This window comes from Micromys minutus (genome assembly GCF_963924665.1).
Source record: "Micromys minutus genome assembly, chromosome: 21".
NCBI lineage: Eukaryota > Metazoa > Chordata > Mammalia > Rodentia > Muridae > Micromys > Micromys minutus.
In genome coordinates this window covers 10,469,887-10,491,974 of record NC_137956.1, presented here as the reverse complement: position 1 = coordinate 10,491,974, position 22,088 = coordinate 10,469,887, and the positions used below count along the sequence as shown (strand labels likewise).

General features: G+C 38.8%; 1 protein-coding gene across 1 annotated transcript in view; it reads left to right on the top strand.

Annotated features, from left to right (window-relative positions):
• TINAG (tubulointerstitial nephritis antigen) overlaps positions 1-22,088 on the top strand; it is a gene marked incomplete at both ends in the record, with an annotated part of 77,689 nt that overhangs the window by 6,897 nt on the left and 48,704 nt on the right. Inside the window, 3 exons of the mRNA XM_080934553.1 lie at positions 378-441; positions 3,813-3,902; positions 10,680-10,794. Of these exons, the coding sequence (XP_080790679.1) occupies positions 378-441; positions 3,813-3,902; positions 10,680-10,794 (269 nt within the window). The remainder of the gene's footprint in view (positions 1-377; positions 442-3,812; positions 3,903-10,679; positions 10,795-22,088) is intronic.

Genomic DNA, 22,088 nt, shown 5'->3' with positions numbered 1-22,088 from the left:
CTTGACTTGACCCTGGGCACTGCTATGATTTCTGTGAATTTATATTTGCATCTGTCCTGTTGTATGTGGAAGACACTGACTTCCCGAAGTCCTTCACAACCTCTGGTTTCTATAACCTCTCTACGGCCTCTTCTTCATGGATTCCACATTGATTGATTTTTGGGATGTAATGCACACCATGAAAACAAAACCTCACAGAAGAAACACAAAAGAATTTGATATATAAACCCCAACACAGACCAGATGGAGCCTGCCATCAGATTGGCACTAAGTAGTTTTTCACATCCCACCACCTAATGACAATCATAAATTGCATGTCACACGGATATGGTTTACTGGGCTCAGGATTCTCATTTGCTTGCATGTTCTGTTACCAGGTTGCTCCCGAGATAGTCAACATTATGAAGAAGGAGCAGTAGTTAAAGAAAACTGCAACTCCTGGTGAGTAACTTAAGCAGCACAGCCCAGGGCTCTTGTGCCTGAGCATTTCTGCAGGAATGCAGGACCCTGCTCATTAAGAAATACAGGGAAACACATCTAGGTTAAAGTTGCATTCTCTAAGACATACATTTTCTGGAGCAAGAAAACAGTTTTGGAAATGTAATTATGTACGTATTTAATGCAAGCTACAAATTTGATGTTTTTTTTCTCTTACAACATTATTTTTTTAAAATGAGATACATGTATAGATTTTTAAAAGCATTTTGGAATACTGTATGAATATATTTTTGTCAGTACTTAATTCTTTTAGTGGTTTGATAGTATGCATTGAAGTCCCAGTAGTTACCATAAGCATAAAGTACATGTAAAACAAAATGTAACATGGAAACAGTCAGAGTCAGAGTAGGAACTGATGATTTCCTGAATTTCCTCAGTTTTAGTGGAAAATTGTTATGTCTCCACTTTCATTTCGGAGTTTGTTAATTTGTACACTCTCTCTTTGCCCTGTAATTAGTCCGGCTAAGGGTTTATCGAGCTTCTTGATTTTCTCAAAGAACCAGCTCCTGGTTTTGTTAATTCTTTGTATGGTTCTTTTTGTTTCTACTTGGTTGATTTCTGCTCTAGGTTTGATTATTTCCTGCCATGTACTCCACTTGGATGTATCTGCTTCTTTTTATTTTAGAGCTTTCTGCTTTGATGTCAGGCTGCTAGAGTATGCTCTCTCCAGTTTCTTTTTGGAGGCACTCAGAGTTATGAGTTTTCCTCTTAATACTGCTTTTATTGTATCCCATAGGTTTGGGTATGTTGTGCTTTCATTTTCATTAAATTCTAGAAAATCCTTAATTTCTTTCTTTGTTTCTTCTTTGACCATGCTATTGCTGAGTAGATCATTGTTAAGCTTCCATGTTTATATGCCCTTTCTGTTGTTTTTGTTGTTATTAAAGGCCATCCTTAGTCCATAGTGACCTGACAGGATACATGGGAGTATTTCAATCTTCTTATATCTATTGAGACTTGTTTTGTGACTGACTATATGGTAAATTTTGGAGAAGGTTCTGTGAAGTGCTGAGAATGTATGATCTTTTGTTTTGGGGTGAAATGTTATGTAGATGTATATTAATTTCAATTGGTTCATAACGTCTGCTAATTTTACTGAGTCCTTTTTTGGTTTCTGCTTCCATGATCTGTTCATTGATGAGAGTGGGGTGCTGTAGTCTTTCACTATCATTGTGCGTGGTGCAGTGTATGTTTTGAGCTTTAGTAGGGTTTCTTTTATGAATATGGGTGCTCTTGTATCTGGAGAATATATATTAAGGATTGAGAATTTATCCTGATAAATTTTTTTCTGTACATAGTAAAAAGTGCCCTTCCTTATCTTTTTTGATACTCTTTGGTTGAAAATCTACTGTATTTGATATTAAAATGGCCAATCCAGCTTGTTTCTTGGGGCCGTTTGCTTAGAATGTTTTTTTCTCCAGCTTCTTTGCTCTAAGATATTATCTGTCTTTGTCTCTGAGATGAGTTTTCTGTATGCAGCAAAATGCTGGATTCTGTTTATGTATCCAGTTTGATAGTCTATGTCTCTTTATTGGGGAATTGAGTCCATTTATGTTAACAAATATTACAGAATAGTGGTTGCTGTTTCCTGCTATTTTTGCTTTGAGAGGTAGAATTATGTCTGTGTGTCTTTTTTCTTTTGTTTTTCTTGCTTAGTTATTTACTTGCTTTTTCTAGGTTGTAGTTTCCCTCCTTGTGTTGGGTTTTCCATTTATTATTCTTTGTAGGGCTGGATTTGTGGTCAGATACCTTGTAAGTTTAGTTTTGTCCTGGAATATCTTGGTCTCTCCATCTATGGTGATTGAGAGTTTTGTTGGGTATAGTGTCCTGGGATGACATTTATGTTCTCTTAGGGTCTGTATGAAGTCTGTCCAGGATCTTCTAGCTTTCATAGTTTCTTTTGAGAAGTTGTCTTTGTGAGCTCAGTTGGGGGAGCTTCTGTGAGGCTGCTCTGGGAGCTTGGCCCTTTGCCCACTGGTCCTAAATACTAGTGGTGGGAATCTGGTTCTTTCTTCAGGCCAAAATAAATCCTTTTCCAGTGAGTACTGCACCTTCTTCTCATTGAGAATTCTTGGTGAGACCTCCCTGGGCCTTTGTGTCAGGTTCACCTCTGGTCCAGGTGTAAAAGTACCCGTGGAACTGATATTCCAGAACTGCCTTCCCCAGGCAGATCACAATTCTCTCTGACACAGTCCTGGGCACTGCCTCTAAGTTCTCTCTGTGCTCTGAGTACTTGCTACACAACCTCACTAGGTATATACCCCAGGTTACCTGCTAGTCTATCTAGGTGGAAGGGCTCCTTAGAGTCAGGTTTGCCAGCAAAGCCTTCCTGGTAGGGCAGATCTGGATTCTTCCTTACTGTGGGCCAGAAAGGAACTTTTGCCACAAGCACTGCCTCCAAGCACTGTCTGTGTTCTGGGAGCTCAAGTTACAGCCTCCCCAGGCCTGTGCCCCTGGTTATCTGCTGGCCCAAGTGGCAGGATGCCTGGGTCTGGGAACACAGCCTTTCCCAGCAGATCTGGGTACTCCCTTACTGTGGGTCTGAAAGGAACCTTTGCCACAAGCACCACCACAAAGTGCTCCCTGTGTTCTGGGTACTCAGTGAACAACCTTACTAGGTCTGTGCCACAGGTTACCTGATGGTCTAGGTTGCAGAGCACCTGGGCATCTGGTCCAGGAGCACAGCCTTTCTGGACAGATACGAATACTCTCTTATTGTGGGCTTGAAAGAAACTTGTGCCACAAGAACTGGCTCCAAGCACTGTCTGTGATCTGGGTACTCACACCACAGCCTCACCAGGCCTGTATTCCAGGTTATCTGCTGGTCCAAGTGGCAGAGCATCTGGGCCTCTGGTCTGCAAGTGCATCTTTTCCAGGCAGATCCAGACACTCCCTAACTGCTGGTCTAGGTGGCAGAGCAAATTTGATATTTTTATAGTAAGTCTTCTCCATATAGGAAGTACTCATTAAACACATTCTAAATGATAAATATTTCTATTTTTTGCACAGTAAGTATACATGAAAACAGGCTGATTACACTGAGTTAACTTGCAGAGAATTTTCAAATATAAGTATATCAAATCTATATTTTAATTTGCTTTTTATGTTTATATATAGTTACTTTAGAGGACAGAAGCTCATTGACCAGCACCTAACACCGGTTTTATGATTTATTTTCTCCAATAATCAAATATCTATATGGCTAACATTAATCAAGAATGTTCCATGACTTACCAATGTACTACTCTTATTAATATTTTGGAAACATACCCTGTAAAGGCCAAAGGGCTTTTTTAACTTTTTTATCTTTACAGTACATGCTCGGGACAGCAATGGAAATGTTCCCAACATGTTTGCCTTGTTCATCCAGAATTAATTGATCACATCAATAAAGGAGACTACGGGTAAGCATGTCTTTCAGAATAGGCTTCTTGTCATTCCCACGTACTCAAAAACACATAATATGTGCTTTCTTCTTGTTCTTGTTCTTGTTCTTGTTCTTGTTCTTGTTCTTCTTCTTGTTCTTCTTCTTCTTCTTCTTCTTCTTCTTCTTCTTCTTCTTCTTTCTCCTCCCCCTCTTCCTCCTCCTCCTCCTTCTTTTCTTCTTGTCTAAATGAACTTTTAAGAGCCGGCTGCCCTCCAGTTTCACACGGATCCTCTTACCCACACTCTCACTTAGGAAGACCAAGTCCTCAAGGATGGCTTTGTGCACTGCTGTCAGGGTGTGGCTTCTGCGGTGCTTTTTCTTATTTTTCCTTCGGCTTTTCTGTGTTGGCTTGGGCAGAATCCTCCTATGAGCAATGAAGACTACATGTTTCCCACTGAGCTTTTTTTTCCAATTCACCAACTAGCCGGGCTTGGATTTCCTTGGCCGTGGTGATGTATAGTTTCCACAGCTGCGCCTTGAGATCTGAGTTCATCTCCGGCTCGAACACGACTGAGATACCAGATTGAACTCGTTCGGCTTCTTGCCATTGGGCTTCAGAATCTTGGCGCTCGAGCTGAACATGGCTTTGTCCTTATGGAGTGCTGGCTTAGAAAGAGCTCGTTTGCTTCTATTATGGTCAGTAATTAAAAAAAAAAGACTGGAAAAGAAATTATGAAGGGAGATTTTTAGAAACCTGCATTTCAGATGTACAAGGTGAACAGTAAATGGTTAAAATAAAATGTGTCCAGAAATTGAAAACATAGAAGAGTACCTAGGAAGATTTGTGTCATTGAAGAGTGAGAGAGTGGAAGGACATCCCCTTGCATGCAGGGTGGTTAAAAAGGCTGCTGCATTCTGATCAGTTCCTCCCCCTTGTCTTAACCAAGCCAAAGTCACATGCTGCCCTCCCAGGTACACTATGAACTCAGTCAGGTGGCGTTCTATCTTGACAACACCACTAATAGTGTACTAGTCTAGAGTTCCATGAAAATACTTGACATTTAATAAATGTTACATACATTGACATCAAAAGACATGTGGAGCTGACAATGTAGCTCTCAATTTTAAGATGGGGTATCACTTACACACAGGGAAAACAGATGGAGGCCCCTACCGTTGTTTTCTTTATAGAATGGAATAAAAAGAGAATAATGTGGCTCACCCATGCCTTAACATTTCCCCTCTGCCACTTTATCAGCCTACAAGCCACCAATAACATTATTGTCATCCTTCCAAATACTGAATGTAAAAAGACCATCTTGAAGCAACTAAAAAAGTGAAGTAATTTCCAGACAAACATCTTTAAAGGGCCTTTCGAAATTATCTTCTAAAAGTGTGTGTGTGTGTGTGTGTGTGTGTGTGTGTGTGTGTGTGTATGTAGCATGTATAGAGTGTGGGAATAGCATGGTTGTAGTATGATGCTAATACCTATGGCACGTGTGTTAAATCAATGCAAAATTGGAAGGCCAGGTTTTTTTCTTCCACCATTTGAGCACCTGGGAGACTTTTGCCGTCATCAGTGTTGGTGGAAAGAGCTGTTGCTGCCTCCTGACCTATGTCAATGGCCTTTAAGATACATTTAAAAAATATTACAGGTATTTCTTTCAGGCATAAAATTTTATGTCTCCTAGCACAATGGTGGCACTGAATTTCCGTGTATCTAATACATTTTCTTGGAAGATGTGAAGTACAGAAAGTCACATTTTTGACATTAATAGTCTGAAGTCATTCTTAGGTTCTCTGCATGATGTGTTTGTTTAACCAGTGTTTGAGGAGATAGCTTGATGACATTTGAGTATTTCTAGGGAAACCAATTATGGTTTCCTGTGTCTAGATTATATCCAAGTGATTAGAAAGACATAAGGAACACAAGAGTGTGCATCATCTTGATAAATGGCCCTAGTCAGGTTTCTCAAGGGATTTAAATGCTGGATGTATGCTTTCTACTGTTACAGCACGCACAGGAACCACTCCTAAGCAAAATAGAGAGCAGGCTTTTTTTATTTTGTTTTGTTTTTTTTTGGGGGGGGGAATGAACTAATACTTTTATTTTTGTAAAATTTTCATCTTTATCCTGCTATTCTTTTTTATTAGATACTCTCTGTATTTACATTTGAAATGTTATCCCCTTCGCCCACCCTGCTTTCCTCCCCCTTTGCCCCTTACTTGTCTTCATGAAGGTGCACTAGCTCCCAATCACCCTCTGCACCTCAGTGCCTTGGCATTCTCCTACATTGGGAAAACATGCCTTCCCTGGACCAAAGGTCTTTTCTCACATTGATGCCAGACACTGCTATTCTCCACTGCATATGCAACTGAAGCCATGGGCCTCTCAATGCCTGCTTAATGGTTGGTAATCTAGTCCATGGGAGCTGTGGAGAATTTTGTTGGTTGACAATGTTGTTCTTCCCATGAGGCCACAGCCCCCTTCAGCGAGAGCAAGCATTCTTAAAAACATGGATGTTGTCTGTACCCTGCCTTCTGCAGAAGAAGTGTTTTTCTTCTCTCATGTATTTGTTTTAAGTACAATGGAGGCATACTTATGAGGCATGGGTTTTTTACTTTTGTAAAAAAATATACATTAAAACATGTGAATTACAAACACACAAGCTTTGCTTGAAAATGTTGTTTCCCCAAATCTTCACTGTACTTTTAGGCTCAGATCTGTATTTATTGTCCATAGTGTACTTTAGTTTGAATTGATCCACTATCTATCTATCTATCTATCTATCTATCTATCTATCTATCTATCTATCTATCTATCATCTATCTATCTATCTATCATCTATCTATCATCTATCTATCATCTGTCTGTCTATCTATTTATCTAATCTATCTATCTATCTATCATCTATCTGTCTATCTATCTATCTATCTATCTATCTATCTATCTATCTATCTATCTATTTATCTATCTATCTATTTATCTATGGAGACAGCATGGTGCCGCATACTCCAGGCTCATGTGCAAGTCAAGACAATGGTCCTTGCTCACTTCCCAAGCTCTGGTATCACAGGCATGAGCCACCATGTTCCACTTGTTTGTGCTTTCTTTTTTATGGCCATCAGTGATGAAAAGTGTCTTTCTTTCATGGGACTGCTGAAAATATAAGTACATACATTTTGCTTTAAACTTATTTATTCTCTACTTGGAGCGCCAACCTGCCGTATCATTATAAAAGGGTAGAACGCAGTGCCAAGATAAAACTTCACAAACAATTCTCAGTGAGTTCTAAAGGGGGATCCATACCTGTTATCCTGATCTGAAACTGTGAAGCAAACATTCCAGACTCAACACTTGAAGATAAAAACTCATCCGGGCTGAACTGAAGCTTATAATACCAGTAATGGAGATGCTAAGGGAGGAGGATCAATATTGGAGATCAATTTAAGTGTGGCATAGCCAGTCAGGTTTACAGAGTAAGACTCTGCATTAAAAAGTAAATGAAGCTAAGAACAAAACAGAACGCATTCCTTCAATGTACTCAGGCCAACAATTTGGAGTAGATTTAGGTAAGCTCTGTCACATTCTCCCCTGAATCCTCTCGGATCTCTTGCTCTTGCTGCAGTAGAGAGGGTGGGTTGATAATTAGCTGTACAGATGTCTCAGCTTTATGGTCCTTAATTCTTTTTCCAGAGCTGTGTCTGAAGGCTGCTGCGCCTCTGTCACTTGAGGGTGGATTTGGGCAGGCTGACTTCACTTTGGGTGCAGCTCTTGGCTCTTCCCTCAGTCTTCTGTGGACCCATGAGCTGATCATGTGCTCCTTCAAGCATTGGCAAAGATTACCATGAGCACAGGGAATCCTTTCATCTCAGATTTCCTCACCCTCCTCTAGTACTCCCATGGAAATTTCTTTCCAATCTCCTCTTTAGTGGTTAAGTTCGCCCAGCAATTGGAGTTTCCCACAGAACCATCCAGTTCTCCAAGTTCTGAGAGGTCCAGGAGCTGAAATCCTCATGGTCCTATCTGGCAGGATCTAGCTCTGTGCCAGCTCTGGGTATTTTCCATTGCTTGACTTCTTGGTGGACAAAGGCTCATCTTGTATTAGTTCTGTGGTCTACAGTTCTTTCTCTCATTTCTTCTATTGCTGCCTTTTTATCTTGATGTTCTTTCACTACCTGGGCTCACAGACACAATTTCTGATTGCCAGAGTTGAACTCAAAGATACCACATGCCTTAGAGGAGTTCAAGTTAGAGTGAAGTCCCCACATACCGTCAGCCAGGAACAAGATCTCTATATTACTGTTATTTTTAAAGATTTATATACTTATTATGTATATGAGTGTTTTACCTGCCTGCATATATGTGTACATATCACACATGTGCCTGGTGCCTGGTGCCTGTAGCAGTCAGATGTGGACTTTGTATCCCTTGGCTCTAGAGTTACAGAGGTTTATGAGCCATTATGTGGGGGCTGAGAACTGAATTCCATTCATTTTCAAGAGCAGCAAATGCTTTCTTTCTTTCTTTCTTTCTTTCTTTCTTTCTTTCTTTCTTTCTCTCTTTCCTTCTCCCCCTCCCTCCCTTCCTCCTTTATTTGTTTCTTTCTTTGTTTCTTTTTTTCTTTCTTCCATGTTTTCTTTACTTATATTTCAAATGTTATCCCCTTTCGTGTTTTTTTCTGTGGAATCCCTCTTTTCCATCCCCTCTCCTCCTGCCTCTATGAAAATGTTCACCCACTCACCCACCCACTTCCTCCCTCCTCCTTGCTCTGGCATTTCCCTACAGTGGGGCATCAAGCCTTTACAGGGCCAAGGACCTCTCCTTCCACTGATGCCCAATAAGGCCATTCTCAGCTACATATGCAGCTGAAGCCATGGGTCCCTCCATGTGTACTCTTTGGTTGGTGGATTTGTCCTTGGGAGCTCTGGAAGGCCTGGTTGGTTGATATTGTTGTTCTTCCTATGGGGTTACAATCCCCTTCAGCTACTTCAGTCCTTCCTCTAACTTTTTCATTAAGGACCCTGTTCTTGGTTCTATGATTGGCTGCGAGCATCTGCCTCTGTATTTGTCAGGCTCTGGCAGAGACAACTCTCAGGGGACAACTATATCGGGCTCCTGTCAGCACATGTACTTCTTGCCATCTGCAATAATGTCTGGGTTTGGTGACTGTATATGGAATAGATCCCCAAGAGAGGCACTCTCTGATTGTCCTTTCTTTCAGTCTCTGCTCCACATTTTGTCTCTGTATCCAAACTTTGGTCTTCCTTTTTCTTGAGCTTCACATGGTTTATGAATTGTAGCTGGTATTCTGAGCTTTTGGGCTAATATCTACTTACTGATGAGTGCATAGTATGTGTGTTCTTAATTCAAACTCAGTTCTTCATAGAGTTGCAAATGCTCTTAACTGTAGCTGAACAACCTCTCCTCTCCTGACTGTCTCACTTCGTATCCCTTGTTAGTCTAGAATTCACACTATTGACTATGCTGGTGTTGAACTCATAGAGCCTCCTGAGTGGTGGAGTTAAAGACAGGAGCCAGCAGTGCGGATCCGTACCTCTATCTTAAATTTTGAAATGCCTTTTCCTTTCATTAAAATGAGTGCTGAGTTAAATGATCACTGGATGTACTGGACCAATTTGAAGACTACTAATGCTGTGTATCTCCTTCCACCTCCATCACACTTTACTCAAGCAAGTTCTCTTTTTTTTTTAAACAACGTGACCATGCATAACACACATCCAGAGTTTCTACCTTGAAATTTCCTAGGTGTTGTAGATTTTGCTTTAAAAATATTACTGAACATTTAGTTGAAGTTTTAATCACTCAAAGGAGCCTACCACACATAAGTAATTTTGAAAATAAACACAACAGAGTACAGTATAGACCCAATTTAAATACTGAAAAGATTTGCGTGTAATGCGGATGATTTGAATGAGCAACGTTTAGATGCCTGTCAGATATGCAGTTTTCAGCCAGTATCACCTACTGGAGAACTCTAGCTTCAATATTCCATATCACATTTTGAAATTAGGACTTTTTCAAAAGCAAAATAGAAAAGTAAATCTTTAGAAAAACTTGAATTTTAATAGCTAATTGTAAACAGTAGACTTACTATGTTTGCCAATAACTAGTAATAATGGCTAACACTGGACACAAACTAACTCCTCAACACAATTATCTTAATGTCTTACTAACAGCTGCTAATAAAATCTCTTTACAGTCAGACAGTGAGCATTAACAAGCAGGGGCTCAGTGGTAGAGCACATACCTGTATGCATGAGTTCTTGAGTTCAGCGTCAAATACTGCAATAAGATGCTTAGCTAGCTACACTTACTTTCAATTTTTCATGGGTACTATTTTATAATTGAGAATTTTTAAGTATAAATTCTAAAGGCACAGATTGTTCTATTTAATGTGTAAGTACCTGTCTATAGAGTCAAATTTCTTTTTAAAAGCCAACTGAGTGCTAATATATGCATTTTAAAAACTGCATATATTAGCTTTATCATACTTAATTCTTTTATAGAACATAAAGATATCATATTCCTGGTTTCAGCTTGTAGTTATGTGGCCTCATGTTTTTTATTTCAATCTGAACTCTGATGGGCCAAATTTAAGACTAGTGTTTCATGTACCTCACTGTGGAATCATCAGTGCTGAATCTGTATAAAGATTACCCACCCTGTACTGATATCACCCATATTTTGAGATCCTGTTACTATATACCGTTCAAACTTAGAAATAACCATGTATTTGTCAAAGTGACATCATGTAACCTATGCATGTCTTTTGCTTCATTTGTAAGGTAGATGGACAGCACAGAACTACAGCCAGTTCTGGGGAATGACCCTAGAAGAAGGATTCAGGTTCCGCCTTGGCACCTTGCCACCTAGTCCCTTGCTTCTGAGCATGAATGAAATGACAGTAAGTAGTTTGTTTTCTGATTTGTGGATGTTCACACGTTTTGTAATAGGTGAGTTTAGGTGCAGGCTTAAAGAAATCTGAAGTGTAATATACAGGTTTGGCTTTTCAGGCCATAAAAATGAAACATTTTGTCTCAAATTTACAAAAAAATCATAACTGTAATGATGACACACTTAGAAGATAAACTCATTGCTTAGAACACCTTTAAGCAATAACTGGTGTTCAGGTTTATTGTCAAGGATTTCACAGAAAGTCTGCTAAAGGGTTGTTCAACATGTTCAGTGGTAAAACTTGATTGTCAAGTTGATTTGATTGAGGAGGGTATGTTTGTGAGAGTGCTTCCAGGAATTAATGGAAGATTATTATAATTATTTATTACAAATAATTAAATAATTAATTAAAACAAGTAATTGAGGATTTTAATTAAGTAACAAAGTTAATAAAATAATTAATTATTTCAATTCAATTCAAGTAGGAAGATCTGCTCTAAAAGTAAGCGGTGTTTTACTTTTACTAAGGACCCCAGTACAATAGGAGAGGAGAAGTGGGTCACTTGCTGTTTGGCCTCTGGTTCCTCCAATGTTTCCTGGTCATTAAATTGACAGTGGCTGGCTTCACCTGTTCTTTCCACGTGACTGCCTGACATCTACAAAACTATGATCTGAAATAAACCCTTCCCTGTCATAGAGTTCAGACTGAATGCTTTGTCACTTGGAGAAGCTTGAATGACATGCTACACTAACTTACTTGTATTTAATTTTTTCCATTACAATGTTGAAGACATTGTCCTTGTGTGTAAAGCAGATTGTGATGGATGTTACACATGGAGCCAGGTAACCTTTATTTCACAAATATGCGAAATCACTGTGTGCTAAGGTTATAGGATTGTGCCATCATGTCTGGCTAGTCTTTTATTCTAAAATGAAATGTTCTGTGAATACATCAAAACGTTCAAGGCCTTTCTTAGACTATTCATTATCATATTAGGATAAAGGAAATGCTGGGAACCTCAGTCTTGCATTCCATGATCATTAGAAAACAGATCTCCTCAAAAATCCTCAAGCTGCCTTAAATAGTATATTTGAATTTTGCCTGGAGACCTGGCACACTCGTGTATGTAATTGTTTATTAGTATTTTCTTGCTTTGTGCTATTTCATGTTGCATAACGAAGCTTCAACCTTTGCAGGGACCACAAATACTACTTAGTGTATAGTGTTTCCCAGGCACATCCACTCTTAAGTTGAGCTCTTTCCCTGAGATTCACTAGGAACCTGAACTGAGTGGCATGCAGTGGTACTGTGGTTGAGTTTGTCAGTCTACAATAAAGTCATCAGCTTTGGCTGCCCAAATGTTTTCAGCCTTCGGCTTCTACAGAAATTGTAAATTAACTAATGCCTATTAAATATCTAACCCAAGTGTTGCTTTTAGGCATATGATCACCACAGTTAAGCTCCAATTTTGATTCCAGCATTGCTGTAATATACCTAGTATTGGAGAAAATAATACCAAGTGATATATCCTGAGCAGATGTGTGCCAAGCATACATATACCTTCATACTTCATTTAATTTCATAACAGTGTAGTGTTCTGCGTACTACCATCACTCAGCATCAAGCAAACTAAGACTGCATGAGCCAAAGTCACACTGAGAATGAGCAAAGTCCTGCCTCTGGGTTCATTACACTGCAGAGCTTTGTCTATTTTCCCTATCCCAATAGTCTGAAGCGTAAGCAGGTCCAATAACTTCAACCAATTCACATTCAACATAGGGGAAAAAAGCATGCTTAATCTCCTACTGAGAGCTATTTTTCAGTAATGAAATATTCTGAGGTCATTTACAACCAGTCTGAAAAATCTTTAGTAGCATCTCCCCCAACCCAGCTTCCCCCCCTGCTCTCCCCTCATCTCTCTCATAAGTTGACTTCTTTCCACTTTTTAATTTTATGCTCAATTGGAAAAAGTCATTTTTCCTTGCGGTTTTTGTTGTGCTGCTGTTTTTGGTGGTAGTGAGATTCTTTTTTCTCTTTTGCCTCTAGCATTGCTTAAGATAAAATTCATTATAATGGTTATTTTTGGATTTTCTTTCATTGAGGGCTACATTGAGGCCAAATTTTGGTAAATATTAATGTTATCTTTCTTAAGATTGTTTCCCACATTTCCTTTTCACACTTTAACTTTTTAGCTTTTTGTGATTTATTCTAGTTTAGACAAACCTGTGATAAAAGGTTTTCAAGTTATTACTACTGAAGACAACAGGACATTTCTGGCCATGTATTGGTTCCTGGGTATTTGTTTGTCTAAAAGTTTCTGTGAAGACATATAAATGAAAAAAAATTAGTATTCTAGGACAGTTTAAAATCCCTGGTTGCTAAGTAATTCCAAGAAAGCAGCAAGAACAATTCAGCTGGCCTGTAAGAGTTCCAATACTTAATTACTGCATAAGGCATGGAAATAGATTCTGACTTTTTGGGCACAGTAACTTGAGATCAAAGTTTTAAGTATTAAAATTGTCTTAAATACTAGTCAAATGAAGTGGACTAGAACTAAGATAAGTGCTTAGAGGAAGGACATGAGATTAACATGAACTGAGTTGAACTGGTATTGATAGACTAAAGACATAGCTTTATCACTGTACAATAAATACCCAATAAATTACATCAGACTGACTCAAAGTACAATAAGAATGAACAATTTATGTAAATATATTTCTGAGTAACTGATATTTTCTCCATTTAAAATTATATCCAGTATAGGATGGAATATATATGTAAGAGGGTTATTGGTGTAAGTCCTATGGAGGGGGGGACTATACATTTAGTGGAGTTATTGGTTGATTACTGACTTGTATTTGTGCTTGTCAAACCATTCTAGAAATGTTGGTATACCAATAAAATACACTGCCCCCTAATCCCCAAGTCCCCCTCATTCTTTGGAAAAATTGGATAAATGAATGTTGAAACTCAAGAAACTTTATTCTGCATTGAGAAAAATGGGCGCTGAAGCAGTCTTAATTCCTGGGAAAGCTAGTTTCTGCCCTCTGTGTTATTCTGGCTTTATTCTTCAGTTTAAGTCACAATTGGTCTGTAATAGTCTACTGAACTATCAGGAATATCAACGGCTGTTATGAAGATATTCACAATAAATTCAAGACTCTCTTGCACTAATGAACTGACTGCAGCTGAGGTTGTCTGCATAAGGCCTGTATAAGATCAAGCCAGTTAACATACTAATGTCAAGGAGGAAAGGGTTCATTTTCTGTCACCCTTAAATGAGGTGCTACTTACAGATCTTGGTTTCTGGGAAAGGGTGAGTCAGTTTTCTCTAAAACTATTGCCACTAGTCAGTGGAATATGTTGCAGTGGTTGGCTTTATAACCGTGAACATGAGCAACAGAAAAGCAAAACAAATGACAAGGAACTGTGAGTTGGAGGTAGATCTCAGAAAGGTTAGAAGAAAGAATAGGGGATAAATATGATCCAAAATACATGTTGCTAGGTTCTCAAAATAATACATATGTTATATTAAAAATTAACTCAGAAACTCCTTCAAACACATTTTTCCTGGGCTGTATTAGTAACAATGTGGAGTATAAGTATGTCAATGGTGTGGGGCTAGAAGGAAATTTTGGGAACTTGGGGATGAACCTCTTGGATGTGAAACCTAGGTAAGTCAACCAAAAGGCGAGTGAACATAGTCTCTCTTGCACAAGAAGAATGCTGAGTAGAGGCAGGAGGAGCAGAAGGGAGAAGTCTGGGAAGGGGCTGGCCTCGTCGCCTCAAGTAGGTTTCTATACGTATCAGACAACTGGAACCATGTCTCAGCCAATGCAGGAGGACGCTGTGATAACCAGCACACCATATCTTTCTTCTGAAGATTCTTATTATTCATAAGAATATTGAAGCTATTGTAATGTTTATTTCACCAACTTTTTTAATGCAGTATTTTCTAAATTTGCAAGATTAGAAGAAGCTTTTTTGGTTAGTGATCAGGTATTAGGTTCCATACAATGTCATTTAAGAAATACTGACTTCAGCTGAAATTTTAAAATAAGAGTAATGAAAGGAATAGAAGCATATTCTGGGGGCAAAAATAGAACACTGACAGTTCTTTGGGGGAGGAAATGGAAACAACCAATTATTGTGGCTGCATGCAAGCAGACACTGGTGGTGGCTCTACTGAGGCCAGCAGAAATATTATTAGCGATGTGAAAAGGTAGGTGTGGGGTTGGCAATGAGATTAGGAGTGGAATAATTGCCTAGTATGTGAAAAGCCATCGTTTCTACGCCAAGTCCTATACATTTGCATAGAAATGTGCATGCATCCATATATCTAGGCTATCTTTAGGTTAGAACATTCACTGGAGCCAGGGTGTTTATATATCAAGGTCTTACCACTTATGCCCTCCACAAAATACTGATTACAGTTGTACCTAGATCTCAAAACTTCATGAGTCTTATAAAGTGCTCCATCTGTGCTCAGCAGACATTCAGGGACTGCTGTTATATCGCCTCCTTCTTTGTGTATTTGACCTTGATTTTCTTATCCTTGGGAGAAGAGCAATATTCTGAAATGGGTTAGGTCTACGAGGACCTAATTATTTTGACCTTCATAATTTTTACCATTTTATTTTCTACTAAAATATGCAACTTTTTACTTATTGACTGATGGAGTTTACACATTTCTGATGAGCCTGAAAATTCTAAGATGTTCTTAGACAAAACTCCACCAAGTAAAACCAAACTAACAGTATACGATTTTTTTTAAACGACTTTATTTTACAAAACAAAGATAAATGTACAGATTTTAAACATTTTTTTGCTTAAAATTATACATTATTGTCAGTACTGTTTTTTCAGACATTGAAATAATTTTTACATAAAACCATGTGAATAATTTTTTTTAGTCAGCACTTGATTTTTTTCAAGGGCTTGACAGTATGCATTGAAAACCTAATAGTTACAATAAGCGTAGAGTACATGCAAAACAAAACGCAACATGGAAATAGTCAAAGTGTTCTTGTTTTGTAAATATATGTATATTTTTTGTTTTCTTTATTTCTTGGACTTCTTACAGTCTGTGAGTTGTTTCTGGGGGAGTGCAAGCCTCTGGGGTTAGCATCCCACTATCAGTGACTGCATATTATGTCTGTTCTTTTGTGACTGGGTTATCTCACTCAGGATGATATTCTCTAGATGCAGCCATTTTCTTAAGAATTTGGTTAAGTCATATTTCTGGTGGCTGAGTAGTATTCCATTGTGTAAATGTACCACAATTTTTGTATCCATTCATCTTCTGAAGGATATCTGGGTTCCTTCCAGCTTCTGGCTATTATAAATAGAGCCGCTATGAACATTGTGGTGCATATATCTTTGTTGTGTATTAAAGTGTCTCTGGGGTATATGCCCAGAAGTGGAATAGCTGGGTCTTCAGGTAGTACTATATCCAATTTTCTGAGGTATCGCCAGACAGATTTCCAGAGTGGTTGTATTAGCTTGCAACCCCACCAACAGTGGAGAAGTTTTCCTCTTTCTCCGCAGCCTCGCCAGCATCTGCTGTCATCTGAGTTTTAGATCTTGGCCAATCTGACTGGTGTGAGGTGGAATCTCAGGGTTGTTTTGATTTGCATTTCCCTGATGGCTAACGATGTCCAGCACTTCCTCAGGTGTTTCTCGGCCATTCGGTGTTCCTCAACTGAAAATGTTTTGTTTAGCTCTGTACCCCATTTTTTAATAGGGTTATTTGATTCTCTGTTGTCTAGCTTTTTGAGTTCCTTGTACACCTTGAATATTAGGCCTCTATCTGATGTGGTGTTGGTAAAGATCTTTTCCCATTCTGTTGGTTGCCGTTTTGTTTTCTTGACGAAGTCTTTAGCCTTACAGAAACTTTGCAATCCCATTAAGTCCCATTTGTTAATATTTGACCTTAGAGCTTGAGCCATTGGTGTTTTGTTCAGGAAATTTTCTCCTGTACCTATGTGTTCTAAGGTTTTCCCTACTTTCTCATCTAATAGTTTCAGTGTATCTGGTTTAATGTGGAGATCTTTGATCCACTTACACTTGAGCTTTGTACAAGGAGATAAGAACGGGTCTATTTTCATTCTTTTGCATGCTGAGTGCCAGTTGGACGAGCACCATTTGTTGAAGAGTCTGTCCTTTTTCCATTGAATGTTTACAGCTCCTTTGTCAAAAATCAGGTGACCGGATACATGAGGGCTTATTTCTGGATCTTCTATTCTATTCCATTGATCCACATGCCTATTTCTGTACCAGTACCATGCAGTTTTCAGGACTATTGCCTTGTAATATAGCTTGAGGTCAGGGATAGTGATTCCCGAAGATGTTTTTTTTTTGTTGTTGAGGTTGGATTTTGCTATTCTAGGTCATTTGTTATTCCATATGAAAATGCACATTGATCTTTCCAATTCCATGAAGAACTGGGTTGGAATTTTGATGGGGATTGCATTGAATCTGTAGATTGCTTTTGGTAGGATGGCCATTTTTAAGATGTTGATTTTTCTAATCCATGAGCATGGGAGATCTTTCCATTTTCTGAGATCCTCCTCAATTTCTTTCTTTAGAGGTTTGAAGTTCTTGTCATATAGGTCCTTCACTTGCTTAGTTAGAGTCACACCAAGGTATTTCATAGTTTTTGTAATGATTGTTAAGGGTACGTTTACCCTAATTTCTTTCTCCAAATGTTTGTCCTTTGAGTATAGGAAGGCTACTGATTTGTTTGAGTTAATTTTGTATCCAGCCACTTTGCTGAACTTTTTTTATCAGCTGTAGGAGTTCTCTGGTGGAATTTTTGGGGTCACTCAAGTACACTATCATATCATCGGCAAAGAGTGATGTTTTTATCTCTTCCTTTCCGATTTGTATCCCCTTGACCTTCTTTTGCTGTCTAATTGTTCCAGCCAAGACTTCCAATACTATGTTGAATAGGTAAGGGGAGAGTGGGCAGCCTTGTCGAGTCCCTGAATTTAGTGGGATTGCTTCAAGTTTTTCGCCATTAAGTTTGATGTTGGCTGTTGGTTTGCTGTATATTGCTTTTATTATGTTTAAGTATGGGCCTTGGATTCCTGTTCTTTCCAGGACTTTTAACATGAAGGGGTGTTGGATTTTGTCGAATGCTTTCTCATCGTCTAGTGAGATGACCATGTGATTTTGGTCTTTGAGTTTGTTTATATGGTGGATTACGTTGATGGATTTCCTAATGTTAAACCATCCCTGCATCCCAGGGATGAAGCCTACTTGGTCATGATGAATGATCGTTTTGATGTGTTCTTGGATTTGGTTTGCAAGGATTTTGTTGAGTATTTTTGCATCAATGTTCATAAGTGAGATTGGTCTGAAGTTCTCTTTCCTTGTAGGGTCTTTGTGTGGTTTAGGTACGAGGGTTATTGTAGCCTCAAAAAACGTGTTGGGTAATATTTTATCTGATTCTATCTTTTGGAATAGTTTGGCGAGTATTGGTGTTATATCCTCAATAAATGTCTGATAAAATTCTGCACTGAACCCGTCTGGACCTGGGCTTTTATTGGTTGGGAGGCTTTTGATGACTTCTTCTATTTCTTTAGGTGTTATAGGGTTATTTAGATGGTTTACTTGGTCTTGGTTTAACTTTGGGACCTTGTATCTGTCTAGGAATTCATCCATTTCCTCTAGATTTTCCAATTTTGTGGAGTATAAGTTTTTGTAGTAGGATCTGATGATTCCTTGAATTTTCTCAGTTTCAGTTGTTATGTCCCCACTTTCCTTTCTGATTTTGTTAATTTGGATACTCTCTCTTTGCCCTCTAGCTAGTCTGGCTAGGCTTTTATCAATCTTGTTGATTTTCACAAAGAACCAACTTTTGGTTTTGTTGATTTTTTCAATGGTTCTTTTTGTTTCTATTTGGTCTATTTCTGCCCTAATTTTGATTATTTCTTGCCGTCTACTCTTTTTGGGTATATCTGCTTCTTTTTGTTCTAGGGCTTTTAGCTATGCTGTCAGGTTGCTGATGTGAGCTCTCTCCAGTTTCTTTTTGGAAGCATTTAGGGCTATGAGTTTTCCTCTCAATACTGCTTTCATTGCATCCCATAGGTTTGGGTATGTTGTGTTTTCGTTTTTGTTGAATTCTAGAAAATCCTTAATTTCTTTCTTTATTTCTTCTTTGACCCTGCTATCCTTTAACAGAACATTGTTTGGTTTCCATGTATATGTGGGCTTTTTGTTGTCTTTGTTGTTGTTAAAGACCAGCCGTAGACCATGGTTATCTGAGAGGATGCATGGGAGTATTTCAATCTTCATATATTGATGGAGGCTCATTCTGTGTCCAATTATGTGGTCAATTTTCGAGAAGGTCCCATGGGGTGGTGAGAAGAAGTTGTATTCTTTTACTTTGGGATAGTGTGTTCTGTATATATCTATTAATTCTAGTTGGTTCAAAGTCTCTGCTAGTTTTTCAGTGTCCTTGTTCAGTTTCTGTTTCCCTGATCTGTCCATTGGTGAGAGTGGGGTATTAAAGTCTCCCACTATTATTGTGTGGGTTGAAATGTATTTTTTGAGCTTTAGTAGGGTTTCTTTTATGAATGTGGGTAATTTTTTATTTGGAGCATATATGTTAAGGATTGAGAGTTCCTCCTGACACATTTTCCCGGTAATGAGTAAAAAGTGTCCTTCCGTATCTTTTTTGATAACTTTTGGTTGGAAATTTATTTTATTTGATATTAGAATAGCCACTCCAGCTTGCTTCTTGGAGCTGTTTGTATGGAAGTTTTTTTCCCACCCTTTTACTCTGAGATAGTGTCTGTCTTTGTCTCTGAGATGAGTTTCCTGTATGTAGCAAAAGGCTGGATTTTGTTTATGTATCCAGTCTGATAGTCTATGTCTCTTTATTGGGGTGTTGAGTCCATTTATGTTAATAGATATCAAGGAATAGTTGTTTCTGTTTCCTGCCATTATTGCTTTTTTTGGGTTGAGTTGTGTCTGTGTTTTTTTCTTCTTTTAGTTTTCTTGTTTAGGAGTTTTCTTGTTCTTACTAGGCTGTATTTTCCCTCATTGTATTGGGTTTTCCACATATAATTCGTTGTAGTGCTGGGTTTGTGGTCAGATATTGTGTGAATTTTGATTTGTCTTGAAATATCTTCGTCTCTCCATCGATGGTGATTGATAGTTTTGCTGGGTATAGCAGCTTGGGCTGGCACTTGTTCTCTCTTAAGGAGTGCATGATGTCTGTCCAGACTCTTCTAGCTTTTATAGTCTCTGTTGAGAAATCGGGTGTGAGTCTGATTGGTCTGCCTTTATATGTTACCTGACCTTTTTCCCTTACTGCTTTTAGTATTCTTTTTTTACTTTGGGTGCTTGATGTTTTTACTATTATGTGTCGGGAGGTATTTCTTTTCTGGTCCAACCTATTTGGAGTTCTGAAGGCTTCTTTTATGCTCGTGGTCATCTCATTCTTGAGGGTAGGGAAGTTTTCTTCTATGATTTTGTTGAAGATATTTACTGTGCCCCTTAGTTGATACTCTTCTCCCTCTTCTATTCATATTATCCTTAGGTTTGGTCTTCTCATTGTGTCTTGGATTTCCTGGACATTTTGGGTTAGGAGCTTTTTGTTTTTTGCATCTTCTCTGGCTGTTTTGTCTATGTTTGCAATGTTGTCTTCTGCCCCCGAGATTCTCTCTTCGATCTCTTGTAATCTATTGGAAATGCTTGCTTCTGTGACTCCTGATTTCTGGTGTTCTGACTCTAGGGTTATCTTTTTTAGTGTTTTCTTTATTGTGTCAATCTCTGTTTTAATTTCCCTCTTCCATTTCTTTATTTCTTTGCTTCTGTTTTCCTCTAGTTCTTTGAGTGTTTTTCTTGTTTTTTCTTTAAAAGCTTCTGAATCTTTTTGCTTTTCCTCCCTTTCTTGTTTAAGTAACTCTATCAGCATCTTGAGGCATGATTTCAGGTCTGTGTCTTCTTTTTCTGGAGTGTTTGGAGTTCCGATGTTTGCTGTTATGGGAGAGCTGGGCTCTGGTGTTGCTAGATTGTCTTGGTTCCCTTGGGATATACTCTTTCTCTTTTCTCTTGCCATTTTTTTGTCAGTGATATGTTCTCATCTTTCCCTTGTCTCTGGTCTGTGTCCCTGCTTCTCCACTGTTTTAGGTGTCAGATGTTGAGCCCTTTTTTATGCCTCAGAGTTGTCGGGGTATGCGCATAAGTTCCAACATTCTGTTTCTGTTTGCTGGATCAAGCACTGCAGGGCAGGGCAAGGCAGGGGGTGCACTTTCCTAGTGTACTCCACAGAGATCCTTCTGTGCCCCTGCAGCCCAGGTCTCCCACCCACCAGTTGCTCAGCCTCTATGAGCCGCGGATCGGGGTGGCAGGTAGGCCAGGCTCCGCTCTGCGTCTGGAAGTCGCCTCTGGGTGGAAACAGAAGTTCTAATTTTCTGTTCCCAATCGCTGGATTGGGCAGGGCGGGGCAGGACAAGTTACGGTGTGCACTTTCCCTGTGCACTCCGCAGAAATCTCTCTGCTCCCCTGCAGTCCAAGTCTCCCACTCACCAGTTGCTCAGCCTCTATGAGCCGCCGTTCCCCCTGGCAGGTAGGCCAGGCTCTGCTCTGCATCCCACAGTATACGATTTTTATTACCATATTTAATATTCCAGTTCTTGGGGATTTACCAAACAGCCCTAAGAACCTTATTGTGTTACATTTATGTATAAATCTTGAAAATATTTTGGATTAAAAATACTATTTTTATTTTTAAAAAAATGAGAATAAAAATTTATTTGTATATTTGGTTCAGTTGGAATTGTTGAAAGTAGAACCCAGAAGAACGGCTCAGAGATTAAGACTACTTTCTATCATTGTAGAAGACACAGTTTTAACTTCCAGTACCCACAGGGCAGCTCACAACCCCCTTTAACTACAGTTCCAGTCCATTCAATGCATCTTTTTGACTCTTCAGGCACCAGGCATAAATGTAGTACACATACATACATGCAGGACAGACATGTGAACACATGCAATAAACTCAATAAACTTAAGAAATCATTTTTATTGCTTCCATTGGCTACCCCATGCCAATAATTTGTTGTTACATCTGATGTGAAACTCTTTGGAAAGTATGAAAATGTTAGTAAGTCTGGTATGTCAACTGAAACTCATAACCAAACTACTATATCTAATGTCAAGTTGGCATGGGTAAAAATGTTCAGTTACCCTAGTGAGTATGTCATTCAATCATTTGGTGAAAATGAACTTAGCAGACAAAACAAACAAACAAAATGACAACATAAAACTTCTCTGGTATGTTGAAAGTTAAT